We start from the raw sequence: 12,968 nt of genomic DNA on the forward strand, positions 1-12,968 counted from the left end.
ATGCTCTTAAAAAAAAAAAAGGTAGTTTATTGGGATAAATCTTGCTGTTTTCTCTGGGAAATGATGCTATGGCTTGGGCTACGCTCGCCTTCCTTTTGTCGTCTCTTTCTTAATTAGTGAGAGGTTGAGCAAACTTTTCTGGCTGCCACTGCTCTGGGTGACAAGATGGATGGTGCTGTGGGATTATGGGGGTTTTGGTACATCATGGGGACTCATCTGGTGGGAGAGGAGAAACTCAGGCCTTGCCTTCCTCAAAAGGTTTCTTTTGCTTAATCAGTCTGTGATAGAAAAATACCTGTTATGTAATATTGACCTACTCTTTTGGGAGTTTCCTGTTTGACTGGTTTGATATGTTATTTCATTTTATTTAATTCAGGATAAGAAAACAGGACTATACTGTATCTTGTAAATTACTGCTGTGCTTTGGAAGGCTTCTTCAGTCTGCAGTCAAATATGTGTAGGTGGATGGACCACTGTGGGAAACAGAAACCTCCATAAAAATAATTATATTGCTATTGAGCGTGATTGGATTTTGGTTTCGTGTCTTTATTTAAAATATGACTTCAGTCATGATTTTGTTTGGATGAGAGCTGAAGCTGAGAGTGTGCAAATATTAGTCCATGCAGCTTGTGTATATTCAGAGGGAAGAAGGTGGAATTGCATACTGCTGTGGTTTCCTGACACGGTGCACTATGGTGCTCTTGCTGCCAGTTTGTTTTTCCTCTTGGTACAGGCACTTTTGTTTACGCAAGGTGTGAGCTTTAGTTTTTAGGAGCTGTACCACGGCCAGAGGTGTGAGGTGGGCTGCTGTGTCCTTTGGTGGCAGAAATGGTTCACTGTCTCTACCAGCATTTTCCTTGGGCTCTTTTGTGAACCTTTATATTAGTGTGCTGAAAGGTTCCCTAGATGCTCTTTGAAATAAAACCTTACCCAACTTTATTTCCTTGGGCAGTGCTGTTACTAAGGGGATCATGGTGGAATAGCTGTCTGCCTGCATTTTGCACTGCTGCAGTGTGGCTGGTCTAGCACAGAATAGCCATGTCAAGACTCATTCAATCTGAGAGGAAAACCTCCCACAGCATCTGCCTTAGGGATGCTTAAGTAGGACACGTGCAAGGCAGACGTATGTTCTGTAGTTCATGTATTTCCTAAGCATGTCTTGTTTTGCTCTCGTTTAATTTGGTTTCTGCAAACCAGTTATAACTTGGCATCTCAGTCCTGCACAGCCTGCTTCCAAAGCAAGAGTATTTGAAACCTTTGTTTCCAGTTTGAAATTGATATATCAATGGAAATGTAAAGCTGTAAGGGGTGCACGTGAATGGTCTATCATGATTGCACAGGAGACAAGGAATGATATGCAGTTATCTGGTATTTCTGCCTAAAGAAACTCAAACAAACAAACAAAAAAACGGAAAAGCAAACCAACCAATGAAAAACAGCAACAACAACAAAAAAACACAACAAACAAACAAATCCCCTCAATTTGAGCAGTATTGCCTGCCTTAGATAAGCTGAAACTTTGGACTGACTATATTGATGGTAGTTATCCTCCTATAAGAAAACTGGAAAGTAAAACATTTTTATCTTTCATAACTCTGCTAGTATTTTGATGTGAACACAGCTGTGCTTTAGTTTTAATAGGCCGCCTATCATGTTGTTCCATTGTACTCAGATTAATATCTTAATGGCTTATTCCATACAGAGCTTCTTTAATTCTTCTAGAAGTAATCAAACGTTGTTCTCTGCACTGAATGAAGACAAAGTGGTTCTGTTCCTGCATTTGCTGGGCATAGATACAAATGGACATGCTCATCGGCCATACTCAAGGTAATTAAGATATTAAGCATATCTTTCTTACTAGTTTTAAATGCATAAAGTAACTTTTTAAACAACACTATTTATCAAGCCTGAAACAAGACTTGGAGTATTGAGGGTTTCTACAATAGGTCATATATGTCACCATGATTACTTATGTTCTGAATTTTCTGGATTTGTTTTCTTGTTTGTCACTCTGTAGAAGTGACAGATTTTTGCTATATACAGTGTCCCTGTTTATATTCCTCTACTCAGTCAAGTATGATTTTTAGCAGGTTTTCTTCATTATAGTCACCGTGTATTCTAGGGGTTACGTATTGAATGTAGGATAATATCTTTCACTTGATCCTTACATACTTTCAGAATCCTTGCTCTGATTTCCCACATAATTCCAAAGTTCATACTTGCTATGTGTCTCATCCTCTTTTTGTCATGATTTTTTGAAGACAGAGTTTTAAAACTGACTTTAGTAAAACAAACAAATAGAAAATTAGTTGGCTGAAATTTAATCGTGGTCACCTTTTCTAAAAATAGAAAAAAATTTAGTTTAGCCTCTGTTCCACAAAAATCTGGGATCTGTGCTGATCTGTGAATCATTTCAAAGCAGTCCTTGCATGGCGAGATCTTTCTTTGCTATTTAGTTAGTGGCTTAAAGTAATTTTTAAACTTACAATTTAAGGTGTTTGAGTTTTCTAGATTCCCTTAGTTTTGGCATTCTCCTTAACTTGTGTGATAGCTGAGGGTGATGACATCATAGTCTTCAATCAAGGATATTTCAGATTTGAAATATAAGTAAATATTCATTTGAGGCTGTAATTTCAGGAACCTACAAACTGCGCTCACATAAGACTTGGAGGATGAGAGATTCTAAGTCTAGGGTGCCTTTTGTTAGCTTGAGGTACTGTAGAGGGTAAAACTGTCTATGACCAAAGGACTGGGCATTATGACTGTGGATAACTTGCTTTATGCTGAGTGTGAGAGCCACCTTGAATCTAATAACATTTCTTCTTATTTTTCTAGGGAATACAAGGAGAATATTAAAGTAGTTGATGACGGTGTAAAAGAGATTGCTTCAATGATTGAAAATTTCTATGGAAATGATGGAAAAACTGCATTTATCTTAACTTCTGACCATGGAATGACAGATTGGGGTGAGTCTCTTAAAATGCTGAATCAGCTGAGTTTATGGGCAAGTATCTGGAGTTCAGTCCTACTAGAAGCTTTTAGAGCCCCTGCTTTGATTAGATATCATAAGTGGTGCTCCTGTATGAAACCTGTGTGAATTAGGAAATAGTTAATTGGCTGCAGGGGTCTTCATCAGCCCTGTGACAGCCAAGTCACATATTTGGACAGAAATTTAAAAAATTATAGGGTAAAGTTTAACTCCCTTAGTGTCTGGTAGTGGGAAAAGAATGACCTGAACACCATTTATTTTAAAGCCTTCCTGTGGAAAACTAGCACAAGCAGGTAGAGCTTGTGTTATTTGGCTGCCAGCTGCAAAGCTGGACTTGTTGCAGCACATGTGGGACAGAAATAGTTATCGCTTTGCTCTGAGGCACCTGGGAAAGGTCTTAAGCCTGTCTGGAAGCTGGTGAAAAACTTTTTGGGGGGTCTTTTTGCTTATTTTGGCCTTTTAGGCACATAGGAAAGGATGAGACTGCTTTGTGATCTTTTTAGAGGGGGCTGGCACTGAAGTGTAGGTGGAGCAGCTGAGAATATGGAAAGGAGAGGCTGACAGCCAGCGAGGCTGGTGCCCACAGAGGGCACTTGTGAAGAACATGACCTTGAGGCAGTTTTGGTGTAACTAGATTTAACCGTGATACTTTTGAGCACAGGCTGCTTCAGGCATAGTCTTGGCAAAATTCAGCATCATCTTTTGCATACGAAATCCTCAATGCTGTTCTCAATTTTATACCCAATTCTGATTTGATTGTGATTTGCTTTAAAGCTGTCCTTAAAACAATATATTATTCTTCGTCCCTTGTTATTATTAAAATATATACACACATATGCAGAGGGAAGAGTGTGTGTCTATGCAAATACAAGGAAAATGTATAATCCTCTAGACCATGCAGCAACTGGCACATAGAGTTTGTATAACGATGTCATTCCCTTTGGGACTGGATTATCTCACTGCTTTGGTACCTCACTTACTGAGTTCAATGACCAGCGTTTCTTTCAAGCTTTGTGTGACTTCTGCTTTGGTGAAGCTGCTGGTGAGACGTCATAGTTTTAAAGCTTTCACCTTTTGGCAGCTGATACGTTCATCTGGAGGGAATTCGTTTCCCTGGGGAAGGAAGTCATGTTTTATCAATTTTTAAGGAGTGTACTACTAGGCTTTAAAACCTTAAAAATGAACTTGTATCACTGCAGAAAGGATCACAGTGGCAATGCATATTGTCTCCTGGTTTTGAAATGGAAGTTTAATCTTTGTTTGGGGACCAGAGATCAGTTCTGTATGACTTCTTAGGCACATGTGTAATTTTACTCAAATCAACTATCCCTGGTTTCCATGGGGTGCTCAGGATAGGCACATACACATGTTTTGAGCAGGTAACTCCTCTACACCTTGAGGCTTTCAAATACTTTGGGTTTAGTTTCTGCATTTTAACAGTTTGGGTTTTTTTAATATACAAAGTTATATCTTTATAGGCTCAAATTAAGTGGTGCCAATTTCCCAACTTGCAACTTGAATTTAGCCTTTATTGTTAGTGGCATAAAAATAAGCAATGAAGCTAGAATGGGTTGTCTGTAACAGCATTTTAATATGTATACTGTAACGAGAACTTAAAACATGTGTGCATATAAATATATAGGTTTTGTTTGTTTTTACACAATGTGTCTTAAAGTTTACACTTTTTTTTTGTTTGTTTGATGTATCTTAGGATCTCATGGAGCTGGACATCCCTCAGAAACTTTAACACCACTGATCGTTTGGGGTGCTGGGGTGAATTATCCACAGAAAGTCACATCCCAGTTCTTTGAAGACAATTTTTTGAGAGGTAAGTGAAATATAAAACTCAAGTGCAAGATTTTGGTGGGAATGGATGTGTTAAACCATTACACCTGTTGATCTTCACTGACTTCTGTTCTATTACAGTAAATACGGCTTGCTTTGTGTGGTGTGGAAAGAAAAGGTGACAGGGCATGTCTATAGAGGATATTGCAAAATTGGGTAGATAATATCAGAGTCACTTTTCTAATCACGGAATTAGAGACTTTCTCTCTCTGGGTATGGGAGGCTATTCACACTCCTAAAACTTAATTCCAGAGAAGACTTAACCTCTGGGAGTCTTCCTAAGTATTAAATGGTATTGGTACAGAAATGTGATAAATTGACATGTCCTAAAACTCTTCTTGTAGTTTCACAGTGCAACCCTGGGGACTTCCCAGGGACTGTCTTGTCTCCCTTGCATCCTTGTGGCCGTTGTGAAAATGGAGACAGTCCTTCTCAATGAAAAACTGGGACTCTGTTGTTTTCCCCTTTGTAACTTAAGAAGAGTGAAGTTTAAAAAAAAATAATTAATTTTTAATATTTCAAATATATAATATAATAAATACTGGCTTACTGAAATATCAGTGGATTTTTAGAACCATGTGTGAGTAAACTGTGTAAGTTCTTCCTCTTTCATATGCGCCATTCTTGTAGTCTGCTCTGTTTTTTAAGATGTTTTGAATCTCTCAGGTTGTTACTTGTGATCAATGAGGTAATGACTTTCTATTTTATTGGATTGTTTGTCAAACTACGTTAAGAAGAGAAAACAGGCAGAAATTACTTCAGCCCTGAGGTTTTAACCCCACTCTGCTCTTGTGAAGTCTGTTTGGTAGCAGATTAAACAAACAGGGCTTCTCAGTTACAGACTGCGCTAATGTTTCCCTCTTTTTGATTAATTGCTGCTATAAATCTATGATGTCTCTGATAAAATTGCAAATGAGTTGTAGAATAAAAAATAGAAACCGGAGCTAAACCAACTGCTTTTAGTGTGTGTGCTGGCTGAGCTGTTAGACTTCTAAGGACACTTGATGTCTCTAAGGGTTGATCTGTAATCGCTGATTTTTACAGCTGTCAGTTTCCTTGATTCTCAGCAGCTTTAGTACAAACCTCAGCATTTGACTTCAAGTAAAGATGGAAATGGTGTAAAAGCATTTAAAAAAAGATGAGTATTCAGCTGACTTCCAGGTACACCGTAGGGAAAGCTTTTTGGCTGTTAGGAAATGTGTATTTTCTTAAAGGGGGGAATATGTCTGCACCTTGCTGTGCCTGCTTCATATTTTCCTTCTGATGGTTAAAAAAACCAAAAACAAACCAGCAACGAAATGAAAAACCAAACACTCTAAAGCAAACCTCAGAAACTCTTCCCTTTGTTCTGGACTTGCTCTGCAGCTTTCTAGCTGTCAGTCATATTGTTGGTCTGTTTAGACACCATCTTTACAGGTTCTTAATTGCCAGCGATAATCTCTATCGGAGCTTTGTTTCTCTCTGAGTATCTTGGGAGTTTTAATCTCTGTTTGAGTAATAAGTATCTTCTTGAAAAGTGACTGTTCTCTCTATGGTAGTACATGATAGCTTCTAGTAACAAATGTAGCTTAAAAGTAAAGAAAAAAATGTTGTTGAAATGGAACTTGGCACTTTTGCAGGTCAGTACAGTTCAGCTACTCAGTTAAGTTGCAATCCCAGATGTTTTCACAAAATTAACATATGAAAGAAAAGATGCTTAAAAGAGGTCTCTTGAAAAGTTCTTTGAATTTGCCTTTCATGCTCCGTACAAATGCAGCTGAGACTACCTGCAGGAGAGGAGAGCATTTTCAATACTGCTGTATCACTGATGTATGTGAGCGTCCAGTTTCTCTTTGTGATTGCATGCGCCAATTTTCAAGGTCTTGTGTCTATTGACAATCCTTCCTACTTTCTCTGAGTTAAGAGTTCATGGAAACGCAGAATATTTCTAATGCTCACAAACTTCTGATGCTCTTTTCAGTGCAGGAAGGCTGAAGGCAGCTCAGTGAATTGTCTCTCTTATCATTGCCATTGAGGGTCGATACCTCCAAAACCTGTGCCAACTGGCAGGACTTAGTGTGCCCAATTTGTTATGGAAAGACTGATGTGTTCCTTGGGTGGCCAGGAGGGCCCAGTGTCTGCTCTGGGCTGACAGCCTTCTCCTCTTCAGTCCCTTCACCTGTACTCTGCTTTCCCTCAGACCTGGCCATGCAGTCGTCTTGGGAAGATTTGTGATGGCAGCCCTGCATCCTGTGGGCAATGTGCAGTGTCACCTGCTTGGTGGTGGGCTTGACCCTTCTTCAGGAGGAAAGAGAACAGAAAACTGCTCTCCAGCTCATCAGTGCAGGCCCTGCCAAGTAGCCTTGAGGCACAAATCCAGAGGAGCTTCTAAGTGAAGGCACAGCCTTCTACAGCAGAAGGATGAGATGTGGTTGTTTTCTTCTGTACACATCCCTGTTTTGGAGGGGGCTCAGCCTGCTTTGCCATGGCTGAGGGAGCTCCGTGTACCCCTTCTCTGCTTTTGCTTCTGTGGGGTTTTATGTGAGTTTTTCTTTGGTTCATGTAGCTGCACCCTCAGCCTCTTGTTGAACTGGTGCTTTCCTGCTGTTTCCCCGGACTGCTTGCATCTCACTGCCCAGCAGGCTGCAGTAAGAGCAGGGCAGGATAGAGAAAAAACAAAAACAACTTATCAAGTGGGTGGAAAACTGTGCTGAGCACTATACAGGAAACCTAGACAGTGAGCTGCAGTTGTAAACCAGCACGGGCAGCCCATAGACCTGAGGAATATCTCAGCAAGGGAAGTGGGGATGTAAAAGCTTCTTACAAAGCTGGATGTTTCTCTAGCAGAGTTACAGTTTCTTCTCATCTTAAGCATAGTGTGTGCATGTAGACAGTTCTACAACATTTTTAATTGGAAAATATTATTTGAAGGAAACCAAACGGTACATTTATATAATAAAAATAGAGGTGAGAGTCTATATCTCTAGAAATGTGAAACCATTTCCTTTTCTGGGAAGCAAGCCTGTTCTTTTTGGTGTGAGTTTAACACAATTCATGATTAATGCTGATAATACTGCCCATGTGTTTCCATGGGAACTTGCTGTAACTGTATGTCTCACTGCTGTTAAGGTGCATGGCTGCTCTTCAGGGTGCTCTTGGGACCAAATGTAATAACAGTGGACCTGTACTCAGACCCTTGAAGCTAGTGGTGGTGTGAGCTGACGGCTGAAAAGAAGTTTGGTACATGCAATACTGTGAATGTGAGTGTTCTTGGGCCATCTTCAGCTGAGACAGGTTTAGGTCTGGCATAAACGGAGTGTATTGAGAGATGGAAAAAGGGTGTTACGGTCTAGGATTTGAATGTCTGTTTGGAGAAAATAAATTAGGTTTACCAGTATTTTTCAGGAAGCCTGTTTCTGGTGCATTTAAGCTTCTACTTCACATAATGCCAAAGACATTATGTTTTGGGCAACATGGCTACACTATCAATGGTCTGAGGTGCTAGGTGGGCTCCTGCTTCCATCTCAGCTGTTTCTGAGGTGTCATTTTGGCAAGCGGCATTAGCAAGGCGATGACCAGCCTGTTTAGCTTTCTGTGTGTACTGAGGAAAGTGCTTGTGCCTCTGTTGCTAACATCACTTTGGTTCCCAAGTTAAGAGGAGGTGCCCCTAACATCTTGACTGCTGTACTTGAGATCTGCTCTAGGTATGTCACTGATAGTATATTATGTACTGTATTGGCAAGTCTGTTTCAGCCCTTATCAGTTTTTTGTGTGTATCTGATTTTTTTTTTTAAACCTTGAATATGAAAAAAAAAGTGTCTTCTTTTTTCCTATTCATATTATTGTTGTGTGTAGTAGGGCAGCAAATTTCAACATTGGAAAAAGAAGGCATGAAAAAACAACGTTACCCCCCCCAAAAATAAAAACCAACACCCGTTCGACTCCATTTTTAAATAACTCTCCACCTTTAAAGAAAACAGGCAATTTCCTCTTTATTTCCTTAAAGACTACTGGAGAGCTGGAAAATACTGTTTTGAACCAGCTTTTTGTATGATGCACCACAGCTTTAGGGGCTTGTACATTCAGCTTTGTCTCTGCCTTCATTGTACTTGTTCCAATTGCTAAATTGTTGAACATTTCCCTTGAGCTCGCCCTTGGCCAGTGTTGCTTATGGCAGACATGATGTACATCTGTACCACTCTGTACCAGTATATTGGGGACTTTGGGTTAACCTTTTTGTAAAAACTGTTGAAGAGATTTAACAGCCCTTTTTCTAAACTTGAGCTTGAATCTTTTATTTGGCTTAGGAGGTAATACGTCACTTTTGGTACTGTGTTGAAAAAATAAACACCTTGGACTTCCTTCAACTGATCTGGGTCACAGTTGCAGGCAGCTTTTTTTGTGATGGATAAAAGAAAATGTGAACTGAAATGAATGCATTTTGTTGTTACTGCCTGTTGAGTTCCATCTGTAACCCCTCTTGAGCTAGCCTCCTGAAGCCAAATTATAATTTTCTTTAGTAACAACACTTTAACGAAAATGGCAAAAAGATATTAAATGTCAACTGAGTTATCCCTTTTGAATCTGTGTAGATTATCTGTTCATTTGTTCTGTTATTTCTTGCAGAATGGAAACTGGAGAACTTGAAGAGACTGGATGTCAATCAGGTATCAAATGTACCTAATTTAGTAGTGCATAAATTTTCACCTTAAGTTAGCCATGTGTATATTCAGTTTAATTTTTTCAGAGCTATCTATTTCATTGTCTGTATTTTGTTACTTTTTCCAGAAGTTGCTGTCATTACCGAATCAAAGCCAATTCTTGCTATACTGTTAAACTCTGTTTGTTTTCAACAGTCTGTGATGATGGCCGAACCACTTAGCAATTTAGACAATTTATACTGTAAAGAACGGAAAAAAAGTTGGATGTCTTAATCCTTGATACTAGATCAGCTGAGCTTTTTAAAATCGTTATGTTAAGACATTCTGTGCACCTGAAGCTTTTTTACTTAACTTCCTATAATCCTGTGAAACCCAGTATATGACTGGCAGACCCTAAACCTGCTCAAATAAGGCTAATAAACTCATGCTAGAAAGCTGAAGTTTGGAATGTTCTGGATAAACTTATTTCAGCAAAGCTGTGGTATAAAATTAGAGATGAATTTTCCTCTCGAGGTTGGCAGGAGTTATGGGGATGTTATTCTGAGACTGTATAGAAGAGTCTTGAGTGTCGCTTTGTTCTGGGTAATGGAGTCCCCAAACACAGAGTTTTTGTCCTGTAGTATATATGGAACTATGGACTTCTGATTACTGTTACACTATGTGTATGTTTTCCTCTCCAAATAATAGATTGGAGTCTGTTTCTGCACAGTAGATCTGAGGTTGGAGCAGTGCCTGTGTTTCAGTGTAGATTCTTCAAATTTATGCTGGAGAATTAAAGAATTTTGGTGCATAGTTTTATATTAAAGGAAAATAGAAGCCTGGTGAGAGGCGGTGTTAATCATCACAAGTAGAATGTAATGGTAACTTATTTTGTGAAGTGCCTTGGTATACTTAGAAGAGCCTTCTTGAAAGCTGACTGGGCACAAATAAAAGTGCAGAATCCCTCTCTGAAGGGGAGAAGGTGAGTAATCTGCACCCTGGAAACACAGGATAAGGAGTGTTGTGAAGAGCAGTATATTCAGTGTACAGCTTAAAACTGTAAATATGAAATCAGTTCTTTCTGTGGTGTAGTCATAAAAAGTAGTGTGCCTCTCTGAGTGCAGTGGAAGGGACACTGAATTCCTGTAAATAGATACTGTGAGGGCTTCTGTTTGCTTTTTAAACTGAATATATTTTTGAAGCTTTATCATAAATGAAGCTCACATTTTGAATCTAATCATGCTATGATGGCTACAGGAAACAAATAAAAAATATTATAAAGGAGTGTTGTGTGTCATAACTTCACAGTATCATACCATTTACTTCTGCAAATGCAGGTACATTAAAATTAAGCTCAATTTATTAGCTCTAGAAGCTGGTATTATATTAAAATGGGAATGTTTCTGTTTGCACAGGCTGATATAGCACCACTGATGGCTTCCCTTATTGGTGTGCCTTTCCCCTTGAATTCTGTGGTAAGAAGTACAAATATTTTTCCATATTATAAAAATCTATGCGCCATAGAGGAAGACGTGTTTGGGACAAGACTTGAGGCATGTGAGGGGAAAGATTTGGAAAAGTGTTATAGGGTATTGAGATTGCTTGTAGCTATAGATTTATGTGTGTAGCTTCACTTTAGAGAATAAACTCAACCTATTTATATTTTGTATAGTGCTTTCAATTGGAAAGGCAGCTGATACTTTTATAATCTGCATCTTTATACTCTTGAGCTACATGAAAGTTTTTTGTTACTTTGTTTTTTAGGGATGGTAAAAAAGCAATATGGTTTGAATAACACTAGATTTTGATTGTGAAAGCTGAGCCTGTAAACAAGCTGTTCCCTGCAATTTAATGTTTAATTATTTCTTGTTTAAGCTAGTGTACTTTCTTCAGATGGTATCTTGCACCTCTAATTTAGTGAACACTGAGTGCCCTCACTGTGAGATGGCTTTTTCTTTGAATTTCTTTCATTTATTATTATGTAGTCCGAAGGTTGCCTCATAAATATCTAACTGACAATTAGCATTACGTTAGTGTGCTTTCACGCTGCTTGCTTCACATTTAAAACACCTATTTACGGCACATTTTTAGAAATATTTCTTCTAGAGACTCTGCCCTGAATTCTGTGCCCCTGTCCTGCGCTCAGTGCTGTTCATGTGAGGAAAGCCGCCGGCACAGGGCGGCAGGAACTGCTCTGGTCCCATTGTGAGTGTGGGTGGGTCAGGCCCAGGTATCTCAAAAATGGCTTCTGATTAGAGGCTGAGGTTCTATTACTGTATAGTATATGGTTCAATAACAACCTCTGTTGTTTACCTTTTTTGCATGCCTGTAGTAGCTGGGATATTATAAACAGTCCCTGTGATGCTGAGAAATTACGTGAGAAGAGTATTTTCAAAGGAGTTAGGGTAGTTATTTCAGCAGTAATTTGAAGTATTCTTACTGCTTGTTTGGCCTGCGATTCAGTTAGAGAAATTCCTGTTTCATCATTTAAATTTTTTTATGTATATATGTATTTTTCTTCCCCAGGGAACTCTGCCTCTGGAATATCTGAACAATAGCGCTCATTTCAAAGCAGAGAGCATGTTTACCAATGCTGTTCAGATTCTTGAGCAATTTAAGGTAACTAAGCAGATAGTAAAGAAAAATATGTCTTTGAATAATAGTTGTTGCTATGTGTAAAATAATTATACTAGGACATACGCTGTATATAGCATGCTGTAATTCAAAGGACTCAAATGTACATACTGGGGGATGTCGATTGACTAGCTGTGAGCCATATCTGAAGCAGTTTGAAAGACTTTATAATCAACTTTTTTGTAAAGAGAATGAGTAACTTTTTTCTTGTTTCTTAACATAAACGCTGATGTTTATCAATGTTAATGTAAACCTATGTGTAGTATGTAGGTAGAATCTGAGTTCTGATACCTGAAAAGGGAAATACTGCCTTTGCAACAGGGGCTGGGAGACAAGGTTCTCAGTCAACATCAGCACACAAACAGATCAAAAAGGTAACACGCACCTGTCCATTAAAGAAATTAAATTAGTGGCCTAATTAACTTTTAGCTAATGCTGTTGTTGTATCTGTTGTTTTGCTCTGCATCTGTTCATCTCTGGTTTTCTGTCTTGGTTCATCTAGTATCAGATATTATTGTATTATGAGAACACGTGTGTGGTCCTAAACAAAAAAAGGTTATGCTTCACTAGATGCTTTCCAACTGTGGAATATGAAAGTCCCAAATCCAAAAATCTTGTGTTTGGTAAAACATATAAATTATCTGAGAGAGAACCATCTTTTCCACAGATAGGAACTTGAGATAGAGAACTGTTGCCGTGTCAGGAAATCTCTGTGGTGATTGTGGAACCAGGAACTAGCCTGAAAGTACCTTCAAGAGATTGGCACCTTCAGCACCTTCTGTCCCTTTGGTGCCAGGTTCCCAGATGTAGTTTGTGTGGAGGCCAGGTTGGCAGTGTCAGCAGCAGAGCCACTTCCATATCTATGGTGGAAAGCTGATGTG

General features: G+C 38.9%; 1 protein-coding gene across 6 annotated transcripts in view; it reads left to right on the plus strand.

The window, feature by feature from the left end:
- Window positions 1-12,968, plus strand: part of PIGN (phosphatidylinositol glycan anchor biosynthesis class N) — a 287,637-nt gene that overhangs the window by 214,072 nt on the left and 60,597 nt on the right. For all 6 annotated transcript variants that reach the window (XM_065052571.1, XM_065052575.1, XM_065052573.1 and 3 more), the window contains exons 6-11: window positions 1,703-1,827; window positions 2,836-2,966; window positions 4,701-4,817; window positions 9,440-9,480; window positions 10,869-10,928; window positions 11,980-12,072. In XM_065052571.1, coding sequence (XP_064908643.1) covers window positions 1,703-1,827; window positions 2,836-2,966; window positions 4,701-4,817; window positions 9,440-9,480; window positions 10,869-10,928; window positions 11,980-12,072 — 567 coding nt within the window. The remainder of the gene's footprint in view (window positions 1-1,702; window positions 1,828-2,835; window positions 2,967-4,700; window positions 4,818-9,439; window positions 9,481-10,868; window positions 10,929-11,979; window positions 12,073-12,968) is intronic.

The sequence above is a fragment of the Columba livia genome, chromosome 2 (assembly GCF_036013475.1).
Source record: "Columba livia isolate bColLiv1 breed racing homer chromosome 2, bColLiv1.pat.W.v2, whole genome shotgun sequence".
Lineage (NCBI taxonomy): Eukaryota > Metazoa > Chordata > Aves > Columbiformes > Columbidae > Columba > Columba livia.